Here is a 24,251-nt window from a genome sequence, read left to right as displayed (position 1 = left end):
CCCCCGAGCGCGGCGGAGCGGCGGAGCGGAGCACGTCCCGTTCCCGGGACCGCTGCCAGTCCTGCCTGGTGCCGGTGGCGGAGCGCCGCCGCTGCCAGCCGTGTTCCCGGCGGCGGAGCGGTGCCGGTGCCGGAGCCGGCGGCGGAGCGCGGCGGCGGCGCTGGCGGTGCCGGCGGGCGATGGGCGGCGGGCGCTGGGCGCTGCTCTGGGCGCTGCTGGCGGCCCTGCGCCCGCCCCGCGGAGGGGCCGGTGAGTCCGCTGGGGGCACGGAGGGAACCGGGGACGGCCCCGGGACCGGGGCGGCGAGCGGAGCTTGGCCGGGGAGCGCCTTCCCCGCGGGTGCTGCTCCGGGCCGGGGCAGCGGGGGCAGCACGGGCACTGCGCGCCCGCCGAGCGCCCGGTGGGTCCCGGGGAAAAGCTGCGCAGGGATGTCCCGAGGGGATTCTGGCCGCATCGCAACCCGGAACGGGTCTGGCTGCCCTGGGACACGCGGTTTGGCTGTCCTGCGACACAGGGTTTGGCTGTCCCGGGACACAGGGTCTGTCTGTCCTCGGACCCACGGTCTGGCTGTCCCGGGACACAGGATTTTGTTGTCCTGGAGCACAGGGTCTAGCTTTTCTGGGGCGTGATTTGGATGTCCTGGGACACAGTCTGGCTGTCCCGGGACACAGGGTTTGTCTGTCCTCGGACCCACGGTCTGGCTGTCCCGGGACACAGGATTTTGTTGTCCTGGAGCACAGGGTCTAGCTCTTCTGGGACGTGATTTGGATGTGCTGGGACACAGTCTGGCTGTCCCAGGACCAAGCTCTGCCTCCGCAGCGTGGTCCTGCCCCAATACTTCACTGCCTGCTGTGCCTCTGCTTGCCGGGGATACCACGACAGGCAGGGAGCACAAATTGTGGCAGATCGGTGTGGGATTTGCCCCATTAGTCATGAGCCAGCTACCTAGTGATGCTGACAAAAATCCTCGGGAATCACCACGGTTTGTGGTGCATGTAGTGCAGGCAGTTTGGTGGCTTTTCAATTCCATTTGCAGAAAGAAATGAGGACATAAAGTAAATTTTGGACTTTCAAAAATTCTGTGATCAGGGCTGCCAGACCTTTGGGAGCTGCTGCGTGACCTCAGGGCTGCTGGGGGGGGAAGGGTCTCAGAGTCGCTGTGCTGATGGAATTTAGCAGGGAAGAAAGGAATGTGAGTGTTTGCTTTGGGCAGGGAGGAGTTAAAGTCCTGACTGTCACAGCAGGAGCCTGCAGTGAGGGGAACTCTCTGTGGATGTAACCAGGAATCTTGGGCTGGTTTGTACAAAAGGTGTTTGAATAAGGAAGATTTCTTTGACCCGGGGAAAATTAATTTCTTACAATCACAGAATTGTTTGGCTTGGAAAAGATCACTGAGTCCACGTTAACCCAACACTTCCAGATCTACCACAGCTCCCAGGGGATGGGAGGTTGGAGGTTGGAAACCCCACAGGCAGGGGCTCCTCATTCCTCCTGCTCAATGAGCAGAAGCTGTTGTCAGCAGGTGAATTACTCCCAGCAGTGGGAATTTCAGGGCTAGGGATGCAGCCAGCGTTTTGGCAGACCTGGATGCATCATGACTGCAGTAAAGACCTTGTTTCAGTCGTGGTTCTTCATTCCTAATGAAGTATTCTGCCTGATTTTCCTGCTAAAATTCCTCTCTCCAGGGAGAAAGGCACACAGGACCTGTGCAGCACGATCTGCCTCTGCTGGCCCTGGAGTTTTGCTGCAGTTCCAGGTGTTCCAGCAGAGCAGCAGTGCCCTTGCAAGTGGTTTGATTTCCACGCCAGATTTTGCCTCAGGCCTGGCTGTGGTTGGGACGGGAGCTGCTCCGGCACCCACACAGGCACGCCAGGCTTGCAACTCCCTGGCTTTAGCCTGGGATTTTAGAGCCAGCCTAACTGCTCTGGACTCAAGCAAGAGCTATCCTGCCACACAGGGCGAGTCCCTTCCCAATTGCTGTGAGGATATCCCCATCCCAAACTTCTGGGGTACCCAAAGGCAGTGCTGGAGATGAGGAATTCCTGTACTCTCATGAGTCAGAGAGGAAAGTATTTCATTCCCCGGCCAGCAAACACCTCTTCCCACTTAATTAGTGTGAAAACAAGGCTGAGATCCTCCTTGCTCTTTGCCTTTAGGCTTGAAGCAGCCCAGGGGAGCAGAAACCATCCCAGGACACAGCACAAATCCATGTCCTCCCCAGCCAGGGGTCCGTGCCGGGGGAGCTGCTCTGGCCAGAGGCAGAACCCTTCAAACGGAGCATGAAAATAGCAGTTGGAGCCTGGATTGTGCCAGGCAGGGAGTGGCTCCAGTGACCTCCTGGAGGAGCAGGGGAGGGAAGGGAATTTGGGGTCGCTGCTTGTTTGCATTTGGCAGATCCATTGGGAGCTGTGGAGACGTGGCTGCACGTCCATGGCTGTCCCTGCAGTTTTGCAGCAGTCACATGGGCTGTGTTTGTGTTGCTTTGGGAGGCTCAGGGACGCAGGTTGGAAAAGCTGCAGCTCTTTTTTTGTTGTTTTTTTTTTTTTTTTTTTCTGAAAGGGAAACCCATTGTGCTACGAGAGAGGCAGGGAGAGCCTCCCCCTTCCCTCTGGACTGAAAAACCCTGCTGGCATTATGTCCTCAAGCCGCATTTCTTGAGGGTTAAAAATAGGAAGAGATTTAGCAAAGGGATATATCCAACCTCAAAATTGGGTTGTGTTTCTTGGCTCTGGGAAAAACACACCAGGCTCGTGCCCCATTACTCACAACGGTGATGACGTAGCTTTAAAAACTTGTTATTTGATGTTTGAGGGCTAAAACCTGCCCAAAAACAAACTCAGCTGAGCTCAGGTTCAATAAGAACTGTGCTTTATCTTTTAAACTGTGAGTGGTTGCTTGGCTTTTCTTTCTTGGAAAAGGGAATTAATTTAGTTGAAATTCCTGTCTGGCACAATGCCTTTGCTTGCTGAAAGGGAGATTTACCACTCGGCTCGGGATTGCTGATGGCTGGGAAAGCCTCAGGAAGCTCAGAAATGGTCCAGGAAAACCAGCCTCCACGTGGTGGATCCCCTAGATCTGATCTCAAAAATACACAGATTTTTAGAAGAGAATTGCTTGAAGTGGGGCTGCTCTTCATCTCAGCCGTGGCTGAGTGGGAAGTGCTGGGAGGGAGGGGGAAAATGCCATTTGCTGACTTGGAGGTGGGGATATGAAGTCCTCAAAGAGTGCTTTCCCTTGGGAAAAAAATGTGGGAGAAGACCCTTGGAGAGCAGCACTGAGGAGCAGCTGGCTTCTATACACTGTCCAAAGGCATTTCTTCATCTGTCTGCAGCCCTTTTCCTGGGAAAGGCAGTGAGTGGAGGCACTTAGCAAAAGTTGACTCAGACCATGTCCCGCTCTCCCTGTCCTGGGAAGGGACAGGCTCCTGGCAGAGCCTAAAATCAGCCAAATTCCAGCCGGGAGCTCTTCCTCTGCCCCAGCTGAAAATGCTTCAGATGAGGCCCTGCAAGGGGTTTGCTGGAGTAAAGTCCCAAATTCCTGCTGCCCAGGGATCCTTTTATGTTCCAGTCCCGGGGGTGTATTGCAGCAGGAATAGCTCTTGCCTCTCCCCTTCCCAAAGAAAGGTGGCTGAGTGTTTTCTTTAGCTTGGGCTGCTGCTGTTTGTTTTAAAAAGGACTTTTTTAGAGGTGCTGCCTGTACAGAATCCTGGGACAACGTTTTAGGAAATAGAAACGAGCTGCCTTTAATTATTCTTAGAAGCAGTGGAGTTGCTTTGCTGCGAGATCTCCCAAACTTGCTGGTGGTGGTGACAAACCACAGGTGTTCCCTTGCAGGGGATGCTGACGGAGAAGGAGGTGTGAGGCCGTACCTGTTGGCACATTCCCGGCGTTCCCAGTGGAGCCTGCTCGGCCAGTGGCCCCACCGGAGCACCAGGGAGGCGCCCCCAGGCAGCTCTGTTGGACAGCTCAGGTTCAACACCATGGTGCCACAAGTGGTCATCAACGAGCACAAGGATGTCACCTTCAACTGCTCCATCCGTGTGCCTCAGGAGCTGCTCCGGGCCGATGCCCCGGGAATTTCCCTCTGGAAGGATGGGAGGGAGCTGCACGTGCTGGATCGCATCGCCAGCAGCCACTTTGAGATCCTTGATGAGGAGGAGGTGTCCATGACCTCCACCTTCAGGTGAGTGCTGCTGGCCTTCCAGAGCAGGTGGGAAGAGGGCTGGCTCCCAGGGAAGATGGGAAGCCACAAACCCTGAGGCGGTGTCCGTTCTGTCCGGCAGCATCCTCGGCGCCCAGCGCTCGGATAACGGCTCCTACGTCTGCAAACTCAACATCTCCGGCGTGGAGGTGGTGTCTGATCCCATCCTGGTGCTGCTGGAAGGTGAGCTGGAGCAGCTGTGGAGTTGTGTCTTGGCTCAGTGACCAGGAGCAGGGAGTCAGAAGTGGGGAATCTTTTGCTTCCCTGTGTCCATGCAGGTCTCCCGCACTTCATCCATCAGCCCGAGCAGCTGAATGTCACCAGGAACAGCCCCTTCAACCTGACGTGCCACGCTGTGGGACCTCCTGAGCCTGTGGAGATCTACTGGTTCCAGAACAACATCCAGGTCAACCAGAAACCCCACATCTCCCCGTCAGTCCTGACTGTGCCAGGTGAGCTGGGAGTGTCCCTGCCATGGAGTGTCCCTGCTGTGGGACGCCACAGCTGGCAATGTGCCTTGTGCTATCCCAGAACTGCTCCCTGCCAGGAGGGGCTCTTCCCATGCCATGCACAGTCCTGGGGCCCCTCTAGGGCAGGACGCCCCATCCAACCCCCTCTGGCTGCTGCCAGAAATCCCTTTCTTGGAAGAGGCAGGATACTCAACTGACTCTTTCCTGAGCAAGCAGCAGATTTTTCCACCAGCCTCTGGCTGTGCCAACAGGAACCTGGCTGCTCTCCTGGGCTGCTGGAATGCTGGTCCCCACTTTGTGTCTCTGGAAGAGTTTGGGATGCCCCCTGTGCTGTGTGTCCATGACAGCTGCTGGGACACAGGGAGAAAAATCCTTGGGGTCCCATAAACCCCCACTCTGGTTTTGCCGCAGAGGCAAAAGATGGAGTATTTCTTTCTTTGCTCACGAGGAGGAGGCTGGTGGTTAATTAAGAGCTGGGCTATAATTGCCTGGTCTTGGCATCCAGTGGCAGGCAGCCTTTAAAAGGCAGTGAAAGCCGGAAGAAGTGACTCATTCCTCTTGGATGTCCTCACATCCGCCTGGCACCCGCTAGGATGGGTCATTGGAGCAGAGCTTCTCCTGGCCCAGGAGCCCTGGCACCCTGAGGCACTGCTGGGATGAACCAGCACTCTCCACATCTCCACCTTGGCATGGGACAGGCATCCCAAGCCCGGGGTCACCTTACCCAGGCCGGGAGAATCCATCCTCGGGTATTTCCAGTGGTCCTTCTCTGCCATCAGCTGGGGGATTTGAGCAATCCTTGACCAGCACTAAATCATCTGACCAGGCTGTGGCAGGGTCTCTTCTGCTTTCTGCCTTTCCCCTTTTGGAGGGAAAACAACCCCTTCCTCAGGAGCTTGTGCAAGGTTTCTGTAGGGACAGCCTGTCCCCGCCGTGCCGGGTCCGGCAGGGATGGCACACGTGTGCCCCCGGTGTGGGAGTGGGGCAGCTGGAGCTGGGGTCACCCCCGGGCACTGGCAGCAAAAGTGTCACAGAGGGAAGTGAAAACAGGCTGAGAAAGGAAACCTGGAGTGTTTGGTGGTGGGGAGCTGGTGGGATTGGGATGGTTTTGGGACATCCAGGGAACGGGGCTGTGTTTTCCCGGCAGGACTCAACGAGCCGGCGCTGTTCAGCTGCGAGGCGCACAACAGCAAAGGCCTGACTGCATCCAGCCCAGGCCAGGTCAACATCAAAGGTCAGCACCCATTCCCTGTTAAACCCCTGTGTCCAACGCATTCCAGCACTCATCCTTCACAAGCTGAGGGAGATCCCGGCTTCAATCCTGTAATTAAAATCCAGTGGGATCTGGTTGTAACGTGGTCATCCTGGTTTGGTCATCCCAGCACTGGGGGAGGGAGCACCAAAATCTAAATTTGAAAGCAAAACTGTCAGCTTTAAGGCAGGATTCGGAAGGGCTGCATCGCTCCTTTCCTTCCTCCATAACCAGGGCGGTGCTCCATAGGAATTTTCCATAGGAAAGAGTGGAAATTGCTGACATTCCTGATGGGAGGCGCTCCAGCAACATGAGGGTGTTCCCCAAAATAAATCACGGTCTTTAAGCTGCCCAGAGTGGTCACAAATATAGAAATGGCCAAAATAGTTCTGAAAGTGACATTTTTGTGCTTCCCTATCCGGTGGTCCAGCACATCCGCAGAATTCGGATGTGGGGTCACACACTGAACCCTGGGAGCTCCAGGGAAAAGCTAGCGTGCCAGGTTTGTGTTTAGGCTTCCAGCTGACTGACTGCCCTTGGCTTCTCCCTGCAGGAATTCCATCAGCTCCTGTCAGTGTGCAGGTCCTCAACAGGACAGCCCATGGAATCAGGATATCCTGGGTGCCAGGCTTTGATGCCTTCTCTGCCTTGAACAACTGCAGTGTCCAGGTAAGCATCCAGAATTTCCATATCCCTGCAACTCCCCCACAGGGATGCTCCGAGGCAGGTGGAAGTTGGTGGTGTTTGGCATGAGCTGCACAGATTTCATGGAATCCTGGAATGGTTTGGGTTGGAAGGACCTTAAAGATCATCCAGTTCCAGCTCCCTTCCAACACCTTTCACTATCCCAGGTTGCTTCAACACGGCTTTGGGCACTTCCAGGGATGGGGCAGCCACAGCCTCTCTGGGCAGCTTGTGCCACAGCCTCACAGGGAACATTTTCCTCCCAATATCCCATCTATCCCTGCCCTCTGACAGTGGGAAGTCATTCTCCCTTGTCCTGTCACTCCATGCCCTTGTCCCCAGTCCCTCTCCAGCTCTCTTGGAACTCCTTTCCATTGGGAAGCACAGTCAGGTTGTCATGTGTTATATGCACCTGGTCAAACCCTTCCCAACCAAGCAGCATTCCCAAAGTCAGGATTTGGAGGGGCAGGTTTCCCTCAGCTCCCCACTCCTAGGAAGGGAAACCTGTGTTCCTGGAGAACTCAGGGAATGCCACCTCCATGGGTAGAGCCTGCAGGCATTTTCCACCTGCTGCACGTGGCTGGCTTTGCCAGTCCAAGCCCATCTTGCTGTCTCATGGATATGATTTTTGTCCTGGAAAGTCTCCACTCCAGCTGGGATAACACGTGGAGAGAGGAGACCTTTGAAGCCAGGTAAAAGTGAAAGGAATTTCAGGGAAAAAAGGTACCAGGGCTAATATTAGCACCATGTCCTGCTGCTGCCTTCCAGCCAGAGCTTGGGAAGCGGGGTGGAGAGCCAAGGAATTTCCTATGACTTAACATTCGTGGTCTGTCTGTAGGAAATAGCCTTTGAAAGTGGAAAACAGGAGAGGGTTCCTGGCAAAAACACAGCAGTGACTCAGCCCTTTTGCTGCTATCCCCTTGGATAATCCCTGGGCCCACCGAGCCAGTGACTCATTCCCGAGGGCTGCAGCTGGCCCACCTGCCAGTTCCAACTGTTGCAGTTTGCAAACATCCTGATTTCCTTCCAAAGTCCATGGATTTGGTGGGTTATTCTCAGAAGACAATTGAGGATTGGGCTGGATGCTCAGGATGTTTGGTCCTGGAAGCGTCGTGTGTGTTCCTTTGGTCACTGCTCGCCACCCTCAGAGCATCTTGTGACAGCTTGGGGATGGAGGTGGCATTCCCTGGCTTTTTTATAGGAGACAGGCAACCCTTCAGCTCCTTCCCATTATTTGTAAGGAATGGGAAGCTGAGGGAAACCTGCCCCTCCAAATCCTGACTTTGGGAATGCTGCTTGGCTGGGAAGTGTGTGACCAGGACAGGTGTGTGGCTGCAGCAAGCCCAGGCTTGCAGAGTATTCCAGAGAACTACTTGGAGCATTTCTGGGAATTTCTCCATGAAAACCTGGGGACGAAGGCTGGTCCTTTATGTTTTGGCTGTAAAACAGATGCTGAGACCATCCTGGGACACCATGAGGGGCTCTTTTGATTGAGCACAAGTATAGGTGTCCTGCCATCCCAAAATCATGGATGGAGGCTTTTCAGAGGAGTGCATGACCCTGGGCACGTGGGTTGGGTTGTCCTTGTTCTTGCCCTTCCCTCTTTCCCCCCTCTCTCCCAATCCAGGTAGTGCTTCCCACAAAATGAGATGTTGCCTGGAAAGCTGCAGTGGCTCTGTGGGCAGCCACATGGGGACTCCACGTCCATAAATTTGTCTTTCTGTGAAAAGCAGGACTTGTTTTTGGGATGTTGGATTCATCCATGCAGCTAAATGTGACAAGGATTTGGATTAGTCCCGTTACATCCCATGGAGATAAATCCTGTTTTCCAATGATGTGCTGCACAAAAGATGAGCTTTATTTTGTTCATTTGGGATGTGCTGCCTGGTTGTTTTATTCGGGGCTCCTTTTGCTCCATGCCACAAGAAACAGCAAATGCTCCTTCCCTCCTTCCCAACATCCCTGGAATGTTCCCAGCTCCACACATGCTGGAGCCCTCTCCCTGTGCCCTGTGAATGTCCTGCCATGAGCATTCCCTGCAGGAGCTTTCCCTGCAGAGTTCAAATGGGAGGCAGGGCTCTGGATCCTGTTTTCCAACATCTCTCCCTGCAGGTTGTTGCTGACTAATCCCTGTTTGTGGACTGATTTTCCAATTAAAGGTCAAGGAAATTGTTCCAAGAGGCAACATATCCCTTCAGCCCTTCCACACCTCAGTGCCTCCCCACGTGTATCACATCCAGCAGCTGGAGCCCATGGAAGAGTACAACATCCGTGTTTCCTGCGGGAATGAGGTCGGCTGGTCGGCATTCAGCCCCTGGATAACGGCCAGAACCACGGAGGGAGGTATGAAATGGGAGTGAGGACTGAGAAGGGTTTCCCTGCCTCAATCCCTCTGGATGAGGGCCACCTCTGGAGTCCTGGTTGTTCCCAGGGTGGGAAAGGAAACTTCCTCCTTTTTCATGGGCTTTCTGGTTGAGCTCCAGCTTGTTTTCCATCATATTCCCACATCTCTGCACCCCTTCTCCCAGCTTCCCTCAGCTCCTTTCCCATTCATTCCCACATTTCTGCACCCATTTTCCCAGCTTCCCTCACCTCCTTTCCCACTGATTCCACATCTCTGCACCCCTTCTCCCAGCTTCCCTCACCTCCTTTCCCATTGATTCCCATAGCTCCGACCACGCCGCCGCTGGACATCACGGTGTCCTTCAATGAATCCAGCTCCTCGCTGGAGATCCGCTGGGTGCAGCCACCCCTGGAGAGGAGGATCCATGGGGAGCTCCAGGGCTACCACATCTGGTACAGCTGGCACAATTCTGAGGGCATGGTGAGTCACCAGGAAATGGGGAAGAATGGCTAAAATTCTGGAAAAATTCCCACCAGGGATGTCCAGATGGGTTTTGGTGCTTCCACAGATTCTTTTGGAGCTCATTTCTTTGCTGTCTTGGGCTTTCATGTGGGCTTCAAACCACTCCTGGCCTTGCATTCCCTGGATTTTGAGCTGTTCCTTACTCAGATGGGATTTATCCCTTCCTGAACCCACGGCACAGAATTTCAGAGCTCAAGGAACTCTTTGGCCCAAAGGCCTCTCTGTGAGTGCATGAAATCACCTGGCACAACCCTGCTTCCTTTTTCTAGGATTTGGGAAGCAGCTGCAGGAATTTGCTAGGGCAAGGTTGGCCTGCGCTCTGGCCAAAAGATCCCATCCAGAGCCTGTGGATAGCAGCAGGAATGGATCCAGCTGTAGTTTGGGTTCTTCTGTGCCAGGCTGGCAGAGTGACCCCAGCTGGAAAGAGTGACTCATCCCCTTTTTTTGTCAGATGCTGCACTTTCTGTTCTCCTTTTGCTCCCCCGTATAGACCCAGCCTGAATGAAGCCCGGGAAACAAAATCATGGTCTTGTGACTCGGAAAAAAAGTGCTGACAGGAGCTGTCTCTCTCCAGCAAAAGGCCAAACCCAGGCCTTGCCCTTTAAGCCCTGAGAGATTTATTGTTGCTGCTGTTGTTTGTTAATTTTTGTCCATTTTTCCAGCTTATGGAGTGAAATTTTTTCCAGTTCTCAATTTTTCCATGAGTCTGAGACACGAGACTGGAGTTCTGACTCCTCAAAAGGCTCCTTCTAAGGTTGGACTCAATAATCTCAGAGGTGTTTTCCAGCCTAAATGATTCTGTGTGAATGATTCCATGAAATAAAGTCCCTGAGTTGTGGCCCTGCACAGGCTAAATCTGGACTGCCCCAAAATAACCACCAGTTTTTGCAGGATAAAGTCAGGAAGAAGCTAGATTTTGGTGTCACAGGGCCACCTGCAGGCCTCTCAACAACCAGAAAATTCCCAAAAGTTGGTTTGTTTTCCTCCTTAACCAGCAGTCCTTGTTGGAGCCAAGGCTGCCTGAGTTGGGACAGGAAAAAATTCCTCAACTACCACAAAACTCATAAAATCCCATTAAATTTGGCAGGTCAGCCCTGCTTTGTGCTCACAGTCTGGGTTTGTCCTCAGATGATACAGCAGAGCCCTTTAGGACAGGCTGGTGCTAGGGAAAGGATCCCATGTGGCTACAAGGAGGAGGAAGGCAGGAATGTGGGAACAGAGGTGACAACAGGTCCCAGCTCCTGTCACTGCCAGTAGGTGCCCACACATTCCCAGGGCATGGGTGTTTCACATCTGTTTCCGTGGCTTTTTTGGGACAGGGAACAGAAACTGGCTCCATCTGAGAAGCTCTGAATCCCTCTCCTCACCTCTCTCCTCTCCCACTGATCCCCCTCAGCTCCATTTCCTCTCCTCACCCACTGATCCCTCTCAGCTCCTGCTTTTTCTGTAGGGTGTTCAGGAAGGAGCTGGGCTGGGCACAGCAGCCTGCCAGATGTTTTGGCTGCAGCTGGGCAGCTGTTTTGCAGTTGGAAATCGGCAGGGAGCAGCAGCAGCACTTTCTCAGCTGGAAATGACCAGGAAAGGGTGGAATTTGCAGGGAAAGGTTCCTGTGTTTTTACTGAGCCACACTGCCTCCTGCCATGGAAATCCATAAAAAGTGGGACTATAATTAGCTGGGCACAACAGCCGCAGAAGGAGTGGTTTTTGAGCCTAGGATCTACTTCCAGTGCACTTGGACAATCCTACCGGGAGCACACAGATCCTGTGGGTGCTGATGCTCGCAGGGCTCCAGTGGCCAAACCGGCCACAACGAAGGCTGAGGGTCACAATCCATGTCAGCAGAGCCTTTCCCTTCCTTGCCAGCTCCTTCCCTGCCTCTTTTCTGGCTCTGGCTGCTGCTGTTGAGAAGCAGAGAGGGCCAGGAATGCTCGGACTGAACGGGAAGCGCTGCTCAGCTCCGCTCCCGATCCCATCCGGCCCTTGCACACAGGGCCATTCTTCTCTCTAAATAGCCGGGTGCTGCACTTCCTCTGAGCTGGGAAAGCAAAGCAGCTCCAAAGGTTGCCAAGGGGACAGTTCTCAGTAAATCCCCAGGTTTCCCTGCCTTCCCCAGCCCAGGGTTCTCTTCCCTTCCTCTCTCCAGCAGATCGTGTCCGACGAGGTACAGCTGAACGGCAGCAGGGCCGTGCTGCCCGTGGCGGCCACCAACGCCACCTGCTCCATCCGTGTGGCCGCTGTCACCAAGGGGGGAGTGGGACCCTTCAGCATTCCCGTGGAGATCTTCATCCCTTCCAGTGGTAAGGATCTGCAGGGCTGGATGCTGGGAATAGCCCAGGGTGTGCTTTCCATGAGGCCATTTGGCATCACTCCTTTGGATGCTTTCCCTGTCAGCCAAGGATCCTGATTTGGGAGCAGGACAGCCTCACTCCTCATTCCCATGTAATAACCCTTTGGGCTCTGCTGAAAACCCCTGGGAATTCCTGCCCCAAGCCCCAGGTGCTGCAGGCTGACTCTTTCACCAGCTCCATTAACAGGATATTTTCTTAGGAATAATAACCTCAGCCCCCTCTTCGACTCCAGCCTCCGGGAATGCCGACTCCTTTGTTGTAGCCCTGGGATTTATCTGCGGGACAATTGCCGTTGGAGTCCTCCTCTGCTTGTCCGTAGTCATCCAGAAACGATGTGTGGAGACAAAATATGGGTAAGGGGATGGAAAACAGGGCAGCTCCCAAGGGGTGGGGGGCCAGCAGCCCATGCTGGATTTAGGGACAAGGATTCTGTCTCCAGGACTGATGTTGTTAACCACAAATGACTTTTTTTATGTCATTTTTTAAGTAAGTTTTTCCTTCCCCTCCCTTCCTTAGCTCAGCAGTTCACCTTTTGCTCACTATTCCTATTTTTAAAGGGAAGTGAACTTGTGCAACTTGGTGGGGGAGGTGTTTTGTCACGGAAATGAGAGAGCAGAGGGTGTCACTGGTCACCAGAGGGTGATCTGGACCCAAGGGAACAGCTGGAGCTGTGTCAGGGGAGGTTAGGCTGGATTTTAGGAAAAGATCCTTTCCCCAAAGGGACCTGAACAGGTTCCGCAGGGAATGGTCACAGCTCCAAGGCTGCCAGAGCTCCAGGAGTGTTTGGACAATGCTCCCAGGGATGCACTGGGTGGGATTGTTTGGGGTCTCTGTGCAGGGCCAGGAGCTGGACTGCATGATCCTTATAGGTTCCTTTCAACTCAATGATACAATGATTCCAGAATATCCCATGTCCTGGAGAAACCCTCCTGTCTCATCCCACGCCCGGGTTCAATGGCCCAGCATTGTTTAAAAACACAGACAAAGGGCTGTTTTCTCCTGCAATAACCCAACACTCCTCACTCATCCTCGTGACTTCCCAAGAGCTGTTTAACTGCCCCGTGCTCCCAGTTTGGAAACTGGTACCGAGTAAGGATCCCTCTCCTAACTGGTTATTGTCGCTCTCTCCCTGCTTTCCCAGTTCTGGAGCATCCTGCCCTAGTTTTGTTTCCCAAAGCTGGACTCTGCAGGGCTCCAGCAGCATTCCTGCTCCTTGAGTAGGAAATGAGTATCCTATTTCCTCCCCAAAAGCTCCGTGACTCACTCCTTGATGGTTCAGTGGTGTTTGTGGAGCTGTTGTTCTGCTCAGATGTTGCAGGCGATGGTGCTGATCCAGGAAAAAGGAAATGGAACATGCATTTCCCCTTCTCCTATGCATCCCCTGGGCTCCTTCCCCTGCCATGCTGATTCCTTCAGCAGCCACAGCAGATGTGTTTGTGTTCCCTTAGGAATGCTTTCAGCAGGAATGACTCGGAGCTGGTAGTGAACTACACAGCCAAGAAGTCCTACTGCCGGAGAGCCGTGGAACTGACCCGTAAGGATACCTTTTTGTCCCTCTGGAAGGAACTGGAGGGGGAAATGGCAGCAGGTGGGAGGTGCCTGAGCCCCTGTCCCTCTCTCTTGCAGTGGGAAGCCTGGGTGTCAGCAGGGAGCTGCAGCAGAAGCTGCAGGATGTTGTTGTGGACAGAAATGCCCTGAGCCTAGGAAAGGTCCTTGGAGAGGGTGAGTAAAACTCATCTCATTCCAACCTCCTGCCACAGGCAGGGAGCCTTCCACGAGCCCAGCTTGTCCTCCTTCTGTCACTGACGAGGAACAAGCCTTTTGGCTCCATCTTGGAGCATTCCAGATCTTAGGGATCTGGTGATGTCCTGAAGGGTGGTGCTTTGGATAAAGGGATTCCTTCTTTCCTGTGGTGCAGGGGAGTTTGGATCTGTGATGGAGGGGCGGCTCAGCCAGCCCGACGGGCCCCCACAGAAGGTGGCTGTGAAGACCATGAAGTGTAAGTTGTCTCTCTGCCCCACTGGATACCAACATTCCCAGTACCTCTCTCAGGAATGGCACCCTGGCACCATTTTGAGGCTCTAAAGCTCTTTCTTTCTCTGTGTTTCCCAGTGGATAACTTTTCCCAAAGGGAGATCGAAGAGTTCCTCAGCGAAGCAGCATGCATGAAGGACTTTGACCATCCCAATGTCATCAAGCTCCTCGGTATGGGCTGTCCCTTCCCACCCACCAGCTGGGATTTGGGGGGACCTGGATCCCTTTTCCCAGGGCACTGTGTGAGTTGTCCATGTTTCCCAGGGGTGTGCATCGAGCTGAGCTCCCTGCAGGTGCCCAAGCCCATGGTGATCCTGCCGTTCATGAAGTACGGAGACCTGCACAGCTTCCTGCTCCGCTCCCGGCTGGAAATGGCCCCCCAGGTAGGGAGCACCAGGAGCAGAGGAGAAGGGTGGGATCGAGGAGGGAAGGGAATCTCCCTCTGCAGCTCCTGCAGGCTCGTGGGTCAATGAATGGCATGGCTGAAGGATGAGAGCTTGTCTGCTCCTGTTGGCTCATCCATTGGGATGGCAGCTCTGGATAGGGAAGCCTTTTGGATCAACATTGTGTAACCCCCACCTTCCCTCCCCAGTTTGTGCCCCTGCAGACCCTGGTGAAGTTCATGGTGGACATCGCCCTGGGCATGGAATACCTGAGCAGTCGGAACTTCCTCCACAGGGACTTGGCAGCTCGAAACTGCATGTGAGTGTTTCCCTCTGCTCCATCCCACGGGATGAACCCTGCGGATTTACAGCACAACTCTGCTCCTTTCCATAAAAGCTCCCTTGGTTTTGAGACCCAGAGCTCAGCCTGGGGTTTGTGTGCTCAGCCCTGATCCCTGTTTGCCCCAGGCTGCGGGATGACATGACGGTGTGCGTGGCAGACTTCGGGCTCTCCAAGAAGATCTACAGCGGGGATTACTACCGGCAGGGCCGCATCGCCAAGATGCCGGTCAAGTGGATCGCCCTCGAGTCCCTGGCTGACCGTGTCTACACCACCAAGAGTGACGTGGTAGGTCCCTGTGCCTGGAGGGACAGTCCCCTGGGCTGAGCCACGCCGTGCTCCTGTTGGTGTTATTCCCTGGAAGTGCAGGAGGCTGCCGGAGCCCTTCTGCTGCTGGCGCAGTCGGTTCCTTGAGTGGGCCCCTCGCCTCCATCCTGGTCATTCCCAGTTTTGGGAGCACCACGGCTCTGCCCGTTGTCCCTTGGATGCCAGGCAGTGACCTTTCCCCATGAAAAGGTTCATTCCATTCATTCCTCCTGGAAGTGTGCCTTCAGCCTTGGCCTTTTCCCTTTGTGTCGGCAGTGGGCATTTGGCGTCACCATGTGGGAGATTGCCACACGCGGGATGACGCCGTACCCAGGGGTGCAGAACCACGAAATCTACGAGTACCTCTTCCATGGGCAGCGCCTGAAGAAGCCCGAGGGTTGCCTGGATGAGCTGTGAGTCCTGGGATCCCAGCTGGGAAAATGGATTTTCCTAGGAACAAACCCCCTTAATGTTTGCACAATGTGCCTAAGGAAAGCCAGATCCTGGAGCAGAGCATGTGGCAGCATCTGCTGAATTCCAGGCAAAAATCTGAACAAATATCCTCAGGGGAAGCAGTGGGTTTGTAGGGCTGGCAAGGTCACCAGGAACAATCAGTGATGGGACTTTTTAGTATTTTATTTCTTTATTTTTGGATTTGTTTTGGCCAAAAAGGTCCTGGCTGGTGATGTTCCTCTTTGTTGTACAAAACTCGCTCTAGGTCCCTTCATTGCCTCAAATCTATAAATCTGTGTCCCCCCAGAAAGGGAAGATGCAGAATACACAAACCTTTGGAATTCTGAGCAGCTCAGCAAAGATCTTCCTCCCAGGCTTCTTTCCTGAGTTTTTCTCCAGTGCTGTTAGAGCTGAAAATGTTTTACCCCCCATGGCTGAGAGATTTGAATCCCAACTGGAAAAACAGAGTTGTTTCCTAAAAGGCTCCTCTCCACTTCTTGTTCCTGAAGGAAGCAGTGCAGGAACCTCTAAGAATCCGGCCTGCCGGAGGGCAGAGAGGCTGACAGGGACACGCTGGGAGCTTCCAGGGCTCCCTGACATCCAGCCTGGGAGCAGACACCTGCCAAGGGAAGGACTGGGCATCCCACACACAGAGCTGGGACGTTCCCAGGGAACAGATCCCAGGGCCTCACTGAAAGAGACTTCTCACATAACAGCAGCTTGGGCTGATAAATCCACACCCTCGGGAAACAGCCTGAGCACAGGGAGTTGGTTTCACTTTGATTTAATGGGAATTTCAAGGCTTGCCCAGTTTGTAGGGAAACTGGGGATTAACCCCCATACCTCTCCTAATCCAGAGAAGTGCAGGCTGCTCCATCCCTGGAAGTGTTCAAGGACAGCTTGGAGCTACCTGGGATGGTGGAAGGTGCCCCTGTCCATGCCAGCAGGGTGGGACTGGATGAACTTCAAGGTCCCTTCCAAACCAAACCATTCTGGGATGCTGGAATCATCTCCTAACCACGCTCCTCTCCCAATTTCCAGGTATGAAATAATGTCTGAGTGCTGGAGAGCCGACCCTGCCACTCGCCCCACCTTCTCCCAGCTCAAAGTCCAGCTGGAGAAGCTGCTGGAAAACCTGCCCAGCGCCAAGGCATGCGGGGACATCATCTACATCAACACCGGCCTTCCCGAGCAGAGCCCGGACTCCACGCAGGATTCCGGCTTCCCGCAAGCGGACTCGGATTTGGACACCGGGGAGGCGTCGGAGCCTGGCTCTCCCGGCACGGAGGCAGCGCTGGTGGCCGTGGATGTGCATCCCAGCGAGCTGTGGGACACCAGGTACATTGTGGAGGAGCAGCTCGCTGGCCCCGTGGAGGAGCCCTATGTGCCACTGCTTCCCTGCCAGGCCTTGGAGCCAGGGAGCCGATGGAGCCAGGCCAGCACTTTGCCGGCGTCGGAGCGGCCGCGTGCCGGGAGCTGCGGGGAGGACTCGGAAGTGCCGCTGGGAATGGTGTGAGCGGCACCACGGCAAGGACACAGAGGGAATATTTTAATAAACAGTCGTCTCTTTTATTTATTATCTCCTGCACGGTTTGCCTGGTGGAGGCTGGCTCTCCCCAGGAGCTTTTTCCTGGGCTGAAGCCCCAGGGGTTTGGAGTTAACAGTGGAATTATTTTGCTGTAATTATTTATCTTCTCCAGAAGGAGCAGAGCAGGGTGGGGTGGATGGTGCTGAGGGGGCAGCTGGCCTTGCAGGGCCTGGTGTTTTCCCCCTTTTCCATCACGTGTTAAGGTTTGTGGGATGGGCATCCCCCTGGATGATGAGTGCTCCAGCTCTACAGCCTGCTGGGGGATTTCACACTGCAAGAGATCCCCATGGAAAATATCAACAGGAGCCCCAATGGGAACAGCGGGTGCTCCCTCATTTCCTTCTCCCTGATGGGTTTCCATCCATCCCATCCACGTGCTGAGGAACCATCGCTCCTGCTGCAACGCCAGGGAAACAGGAGCCTGAGGGGGTCCCGAGAGGGCTGGAGCCCCCAGACATGGCCTGGTCCTTCCCTGCTGCCCCTTCTTTTGGGGGGAATTCTGCTTCCATAGCTGGGGCTGCTTGGCAGCAACCAGAGCTGGACCTAGCACCTCTTGCCTCTCCTTGGGGAAGACCAGGCTGGAAATAGGGGGAGTGGGCTGGGGAGGGGGTGCAGGAGTTGGAGAAGGGGGTACCGAACTGGGGGCAGGGGGTTGCAGGAGCTGGGGAAGGCATTTTGGGACTGGGAAGAGGGATGCAGTGACTGAGATGGGGTGCAGGAGCTGGAAAACGGGGTACCGAGCTGGGGAGGGCGTGCAGGGCTGGGAAAGGGTTTCCCTGCCCGGCGCGGGTGGTCCCGGCCCCGCCGGAGCGGGGGGGCTGACAGGGGCTCCTACACGGTGCTCGCTCAGATTGAGAAACAGCTTTGCTGGGGGAAAAGCCACCCTCCCGCACCCCAGCCGCGGCGGATGGATGCCCACAGCGCTCCGCCGGTGTCCCGAGGGATGGATGCCCACAGCGCCTCGCCGGTGTCCCGGGGTACGGATGCCCACAGAGCCCGGCCGGTGTCCCGGGGGATGCGCGGGGCCGGCCCGGCGCCGGGGCGGGGAAGCGCCGCGTCCCCTGCACGGGGCAGCGCGGGGGCGGCGCGGGCGGGGCGGGGAGAGCGCGGGGCAGCCGGTCCCGGAGAGCGGCGGGGCCGCACCGCACCATGGCGGGGCCGCGGGGGGCGCGGGGCCGCCTCCCGCCGCTGCTGCTGCTGCTGCCGCTGCTGCTGCTGCCGCTCCCGGCCGCGCCGGCCGCCCAGGTGAGGGGGGACCGGGACCCCGGGAGGGGCTTTGGGGGGGCGCGGGGCTCCTCTCCGCTTCCCGCTCGCTCCCCGCTGCCGTGCGCCCCGACAGCCCCGCAGCGCTGCCCGCGCTCCTGCCCCGGCAAACAGGTGGGCAAAGCCCCAACCGCGCTTAAACCGCACATGAGCCGCGCTTAAAGCGCGCGCGGCTTCTTCTGGGCTCTTTTCGCCCTTCTTACCCCACACCTGAAGCTGCCCCCCAGCACATCGGGAGCAAAGAATCCGCGTTTGGGGCTTTTGGGGGGGATTTTCCAGCTTTGCTATGGCTCAGCATCCCGCCGGCGCTCGCGCTGGCTCACGGAGTTAAACCCAGCCCTAACAAAGAGCTGTTTATTAAAGCCAGCGACGCGCCAGCATCTATTTGCTTTTGCCTCCCTTCCTCTGGGCTCGGGGTGTCCCAGAGCTGCCAGCACAGCCCGGCTCATCCCCCCCGGCAGCCCGGGAGCCCCGAACCCGTTCCCGGGGAAGCAGAGGACACCGAGCGCATTGCTTGGGCTGCTGTGTTTGCCTTCTCTCAACCCTCAGCAGCTCTTTGGAAACGGGAATTATTCCACAGTGCGGTTATGGAGAGGGGGGAAGAAATCCATTGGACCAGGTGGGACAGAGCCCACCACCTCCGTTCGCTTTCCCGGAATTCCAGAGCCCCCAGGCCAGCCCCTGTGCGCTCTCTCCTCACTGCGCTCCCCACATTTCTGAGCTCTGGGAACGGCTTTGCTCTTTTTCCTCAGTTTGTAGTCAATTCCGCAGGAATCCCATAATAACGGTGCCCGTCTCCGGCATGAGTCAGTCCCGTGGGAGCGATCGGTTTGCAGGCAGGAGTCCTACCAGCGTTCCTGGCCCCGGCAGAGCTCACAAGACAGCTGTTTTCCTCTTCTTTTGTCATGTGGAAGTGGGACAGGGCTGGAGCTCCTGCAGGATGAAACATGAGTTATAGCATCTCTCCCACAAAGCGATCCCAGCCCTGCCTGGAGCGCAGGCCTAGGTGGAAAAAACTCCGGGATCTGGGTAAATGCAGGGGAAAATACCAAGTCAGGGTGCTCAGGGAACATCGGATGCTGCGGAGCTCCTGCGCCAGCCTCCTCCCACTAGCAGCAGGTTGGCTCCTGGGAGGAGTGGCAGCGCAGGGAGGTCCCCATCCCTGTCCCTATCCCTGTTCCCGCAGAGCTGCCTCAGCAGGCAGCAGCTCCTGGCTGCCATCCGGCAGATGCAGCAGCTGCTGAAGGGGCAGGAGACGCGGTTCTCCGAAGGGCTGCGCGCTGTCAGGAGCCGCCTGAGCACCATCCACGCCTCCCTGGCCAAGGCCGCCCCCGAGCCGCCCGCCGGTGAGTCCCTGGGACAGCATTCCAGGGAAACAGCAGGTGAAGGGTGGCTTGGAAGGACAGGGCCCCCTCCAAACTCATCCCCTCTCCATGGTCTCGCAGCCGCCTGTCCTGCCCTCCAAGCCCCTGCTGACGGGAGGAAGTTCGGCACCAAATATTTGGTGGATCATGAGGTTCACTTTGCCTGTGATCCGGGATTCCAGCTCCTGGGCTCCAGCACACGGATATGCCAGGCCAACGGCAGCTGGACAGGGCAGGAGGCCCGCTGTGCAGGTACTGCTCATTGCCTGTCCTGGAATGTCCTTTGGAAAAGTTGGATTTACATAAACACGGGGGGATATCGGGGTGCTCAAAGTGGGGAGGGATCACAGCTGCCCCCCAAAGTTCCAGGGATGCTGCAGCTCCCATGGCTTTGGGATTTCTCTGTCTTAAGGAAAACTGGGAATTACAGCTGGAGCAGCTCAGCAGGAGAGATGAGGGGAAACAGTATCCTTGCAATGATGTGCCGCAGGGTACCAAAGCATCCTGGTGTGTGCACCATTCCTGAGCCTTGCTTCCCAAAAGGAGATGACATGGAACGTGCTTGCTTTTCCCGCAGAGATCAGAGAGTGCTCAAGCAGCCCCTGCCAGAATGGTGGGACGTGCTTGGAGGGTCTCAACCACTTCAAATGCCTCTGTCCCCCGCAGTGGACCGGAACCATCTGCCAGTACCAGGCTCAGACTGGTGGGTGACCCTTGCTAGGGGATAAATGGGAGTATTTCATCCCCCACCTGATCCCAACTCCCCATCCCGCCGTTTTCCCGCAGCTCCTCCCACCTGGAGCGTGACGGATGACCCGGCCTTCAGCCGGCAGCCCCGCTGCGCCCAGATCGCCCAGACCCAGCAGTGCAGCTGCGATCCCGGCTTCCACATGAGTGGCACGGCTTCCAACGGGATCTGCCAGGGTGAGCCGGGATACGGGAGGGCTGCGGGGCCTGGTCCCCTCACAGGGTCACGGAGTCACATTGGAAAGGACCACAGTGGCTCAGCCCCACCATCCCAGAGCGCACAGCACGGGACTGTGCCCAGCTGGTTCTGGAATATCTCCAGTGACCGGCCGCTGCTCCGAGCTCCTTCGGGAGCTCCAAGCCCTTCATCCCGGCCATGGGTGGCTGAGCTCAAACCGGGCCCAGTGTCGCCCTCTGCGGGACACCGCCGGTCACAGCCCTCGAGCTGCGCTCCCAATCCCTGGAATCTGCCATCGGCCCGCTCCCAGCCCACCTCGTGCCCGCTCCTCCGGCCCGCGCTCGCTCCCTGGGTTTTCCCAGGAGGCTGGAGCGAGATCTCGGTGAATCCCTGTCTCCGCAGACCTCAACGAGTGCGAGGTGTACCAGCAGCAAGGGGGACCCCGGCTCTGTGTCCACGCCTGTGTCAACATTCCCGGCTCCTTCCACTGCTCCTGCCCCGCCGGATACGTCCTGCTGGGCGACGGCAAGAGCTGCGAAGGTGAGGAGGCTGGAATCCACTTGGCCCCAAGTGCTCTGCCATTCTCCCCCACTTTTTTCTCCATATCCAAGGGAAAGTAGAGGGGAGGAGGATGATGGAGTGATGCTTTGCAGGATGGCAGCGGATGGAGGATGTTTGGATTGGCAGGAGCTCCAGCTGGATGAGGAGCTGGGTGGGGAAATGAATCCCAGGGTTGTGCTGGGGAAGGGAAAACTCTGCCAGAGTGCTTCAAAAGAATCCCTAAAAATGAAAATAAAATGCTTTTCGGAAGCATGGCTGCACCTCTCCCTCTCCTCCTCTCCCCTCTCCTTTACCTCTCTGGGTGATGGAATGACACTTTGGGTCTGCACCTCCTTGAAGACGACCCCCACTGTGGCTGTGGGGGATATTCCTGGACCAGGGAATTCCTGGGAAGAGCCAAAAGTAATGGTAAACCCTCGATAATTCCATGATCAGTTCAGAGAGTGGCAGCATCTCCCCCAATCCAAGGAAACTGGGGTGCAGGTGGAAGGCAGCGGGTGGGAATGATGGGAGGCCAAAACCACTGAAAGCCTCCTGAAAAACAGGGAAATTTTTGTGCCCTGAAGTGTTGATTGCTGCAGTTCAGGGTGAGAAAATCCCTGCTTCCCCATTCCTCCCTGGTTTTCCTGTGTTCCATGGCATCTCACTAATGCTCCCAGCAAATCCTCTGCATTCCAGCTCCTGCCAGGCGTCCCATTCAGTAAATAAAAAGGGACGGTGTTTCCAAACAATCAAGCAGAAAATTTGGAAAAGCAGCTGCCTTCCTGCTGGCAGAGGGCTGCTCTTAACTCACGCTGGCCAGGGGCAGAGCCTGGGGAGAGGACATGGAATTCCGGGATGCTCCCAAATTTTTTGGATTGCGTTTAACCCGTTTTGAGGTGGTTTTGCCTATTTTCTGATGGAAAGGTGAGCTCAGTTGGAGGCTTCCAGGCCCTGACCCCGCTTCCCCTGCTGTTTTCCAGATATTGATGAGTGCTCCCTATCCCAGGATAACTGCACCAGCGGGAGCACATGCATCAACACCGGCGGGGGATTCCAGTGCGTCACCCCCCAGTGTCCCCCGGCCGCCGGCAACGTCTCCTACGTCAAAACCTCCCCCTTGTAAGTGCGGGGCACAAAACCCACAGCTCAGCATCCCTGTGGATCCGGCGCCAGCCAGGCGGGGGGCACGGAGGCCGCATCCCCAAAAACCCTCCCGTGTCTTTTCTTTCCGCAGCCAGTGCGAGCGCAACCCGTGCCCCATGGAGAGCCGCTCGTGCCACCAGGCCCCCAAAACCATCTCCTTCCACTACCTCCCCCTGCCCTCCAAGCTCCAGACCCCGGCGCCGCTGTTCCGCATGGCCACGGCGGCGGCCCCGGGCCGGCCGGGCCCCGACAGCCTGCGCTTCGGCATCGCGGGCGGCAACGACCGCGGGCACTTCGTGGTGCAGCGCTCGGACCGGCACACCGGGGAGCTGCTGCTGGTGCAGAGCCTGCGCGGGCCCCGCACCGTCCACGTGGACGTGGACATGGCCGAGTACCTGGACCGCGTCTTCCAGGCCAAGCACCTGTCCAAAATCACCCTCTTTGTCTCGGCCTACGAGTTCTAGGGGGGGCTCCTGCGCCCTGCTCAGCATCCCGCGGCTCCCGGGGAAAGTCCGGGCTGGAGCTGCTCTGCAGGCATCTGGCCTCCCCTGCTCTGTCCCAAAGTTCTTCCCGTGTGGATTGACACCACCAAATGAAGTCGACAAGCAGTGGGAAGCCCCATCCTCATCCCAGCTCCAGAGAGACGATGTCCTGCAGCAGCAGATGGAAACCACAGCCCCGATTTCCTTTGAATTCCCTTTTTTTCCTTTGGGAAGCAGTGAAGCCGAGTGTGTGGGGAGAGGGAGGCTCATGGCCCTTCCTGCTCCCCTCCCTTGCTGCACCCAATCCTGCTCCCCAAAAAACACACCTCCACTTCCCTTTGGATGCTGAGAATCCCCCTGGCAGCCTGTAGGGTCTGAGGTCTGGTGCCTCAATCCCCTGGGATTGATCAGGGCTGGAACACTCCCTGAACATCCACCTGGGTGCCCTCCTTGGCAAGTGGGGCAAAGGAGGAATTCCAGGGCTATGCCTGCTCCTTAAACCTCTCAAATGGGGATCCCCCATGGATCCTCCTCACAGCAGAGCTTCAGCTGCATGTGGAGGTGGGAATATTCCCTGCTGCATCAGTCAGAGCCTCCATCCTGGTGTAGGAATGCTGGGAAGAGCTGGGATTCAGCTTTTCCCAGGGGGATTCACCCTCCTGCTTGTGCATGTTCTGCATGTTCCCTCATCCCACTGGATTTAGTACAATTAAAGGATGATGTAAAGGAAGTCACCGGAGTGAAGCACCTGATGGATGTGGGGATGGGGGGAAGGCTCACCCACAGAACATTCCAAGGGGAACTGGGGTCTGGGAGGGCAAGAACCTGCTATCCATGGTTTTATTTTCCTGCTTTGTTTTGTATGGGAGGGGCTGGCATGCAGTGGGGGGCTCATTCCCACCAGAGCATCCTCATCCCTGAGCATTTTCAGCCTGGAGCATCCTTCTCCCAAGGAATCCTCACCCTGGGAATCCTCATCCCTGAGCATCCTTTCCCCTGGGAATCCTCACTCCCTTACATCCTGCTGAGCTGCAGCCACTAGAACCATTCCCACTCCTTGTCCCAGTGAAAGAGACTTGCCAAGACGGATCTGTCTCCTCTGGGGGATCGAGCTCCTGGATTTTTGGGGGGTACAGGATCCTGGGAAGGGGTTGGATCTCTCCAGCAGAACAAGAAGGGACATTCAGGGCTGTTGTCGGCGGATGGAGGATGTTTGGATTGGCAGGAGCTCCGGCTGGACGTGGAGCTGGGCAGGGAAATGTATCCCAGGGTTGTGCTGGGGGAGGGAAGGGAAAACTCCGGAGCGCTTCAAAAACATCCCCAAAAATTAGGAGAAAATGCTTTTCTAGAAGCACGGCTGCTCCTCTCCCTGCCGCTTCCCAGCCTGGCTGGACATGCTCCTCCAACAGGCCATGACCCTATTTTGGGATGATAACAAAATCTGGGAGCTGAACACCAGGAATCTGGGAGAGGACAAGCTCCTGACAGGGCAGAATAGTTTCCATCTGCTGCTTTCTCCGGCTAACACAGCTGGAGACGGGCGCCTGGACCACGCTCCGGAGGCTTTTCCTTGCGGCACCATCCCAAACTGACAACATTTTCCTAAT

General features: G+C 56.3%; 2 protein-coding genes across 4 annotated transcripts; both read left to right on the top strand.

The window, feature by feature from the left end:
- MERTK (MER proto-oncogene, tyrosine kinase) lies at positions 1-16,893 on the top strand. Of its 3 annotated transcripts, none has more exons than XM_084203556.1 (19): positions 1-249; positions 3,834-4,182; positions 4,283-4,383; positions 4,479-4,652; positions 5,818-5,904; positions 6,476-6,591; positions 8,766-8,949; positions 9,276-9,430; positions 11,619-11,769; positions 12,020-12,173; positions 13,269-13,354; positions 13,447-13,542; positions 13,739-13,819; positions 13,933-14,025; positions 14,119-14,237; positions 14,447-14,556; positions 14,706-14,865; positions 15,160-15,296; positions 16,378-16,893. In XM_084203556.1, the coding sequence occupies exons 1-19, from the start codon at positions 180-182 to the stop codon at positions 16,850-16,852; spliced, it is 2,898 nt and encodes a 965-aa protein (XP_084059682.1). In that variant the 5' UTR covers positions 1-179; the 3' UTR covers positions 16,853-16,893. The 3 variants fall into 3 exon arrangements, with proteins under 3 accessions (XP_084059682.1, XP_084059683.1, XP_084059681.1); XM_084203557.1 differs by having other exon boundaries at positions 11,616-11,769; positions 12,053-12,173; XM_084203555.1 differs by having other exon boundaries at positions 11,616-11,769.
- A 1,147-nt stretch (positions 16,894-18,040) lies between these two features.
- Positions 18,041-23,230, top strand: FBLN7 (fibulin 7). Its single transcript, XM_084201945.1, has 8 exons — positions 18,041-18,169; positions 19,374-19,533; positions 19,633-19,803; positions 20,129-20,254; positions 20,338-20,475; positions 20,879-21,016; positions 22,000-22,138; positions 22,254-23,230. Exons 1-8 carry the CDS (start codon positions 18,074-18,076, stop codon positions 22,624-22,626), a joined length of 1,341 nt encoding a protein of 446 aa, XP_084058071.1. The 5' UTR covers positions 18,041-18,073; the 3' UTR covers positions 22,627-23,230.
- Positions 23,231-24,251: the final 1,021 nt, after the last annotated feature.

This window comes from Fringilla coelebs (assembly GCF_963513975.1).
Source record: "Fringilla coelebs genome assembly, chromosome: 3".
NCBI classification, from domain to species: Eukaryota; Metazoa; Chordata; class Aves; order Passeriformes; family Fringillidae; genus Fringilla; species Fringilla coelebs.
The sequence above is the reverse complement of the archived record's forward strand: the minus strand, read 5'-3'. Positions and strand labels throughout refer to the sequence as shown.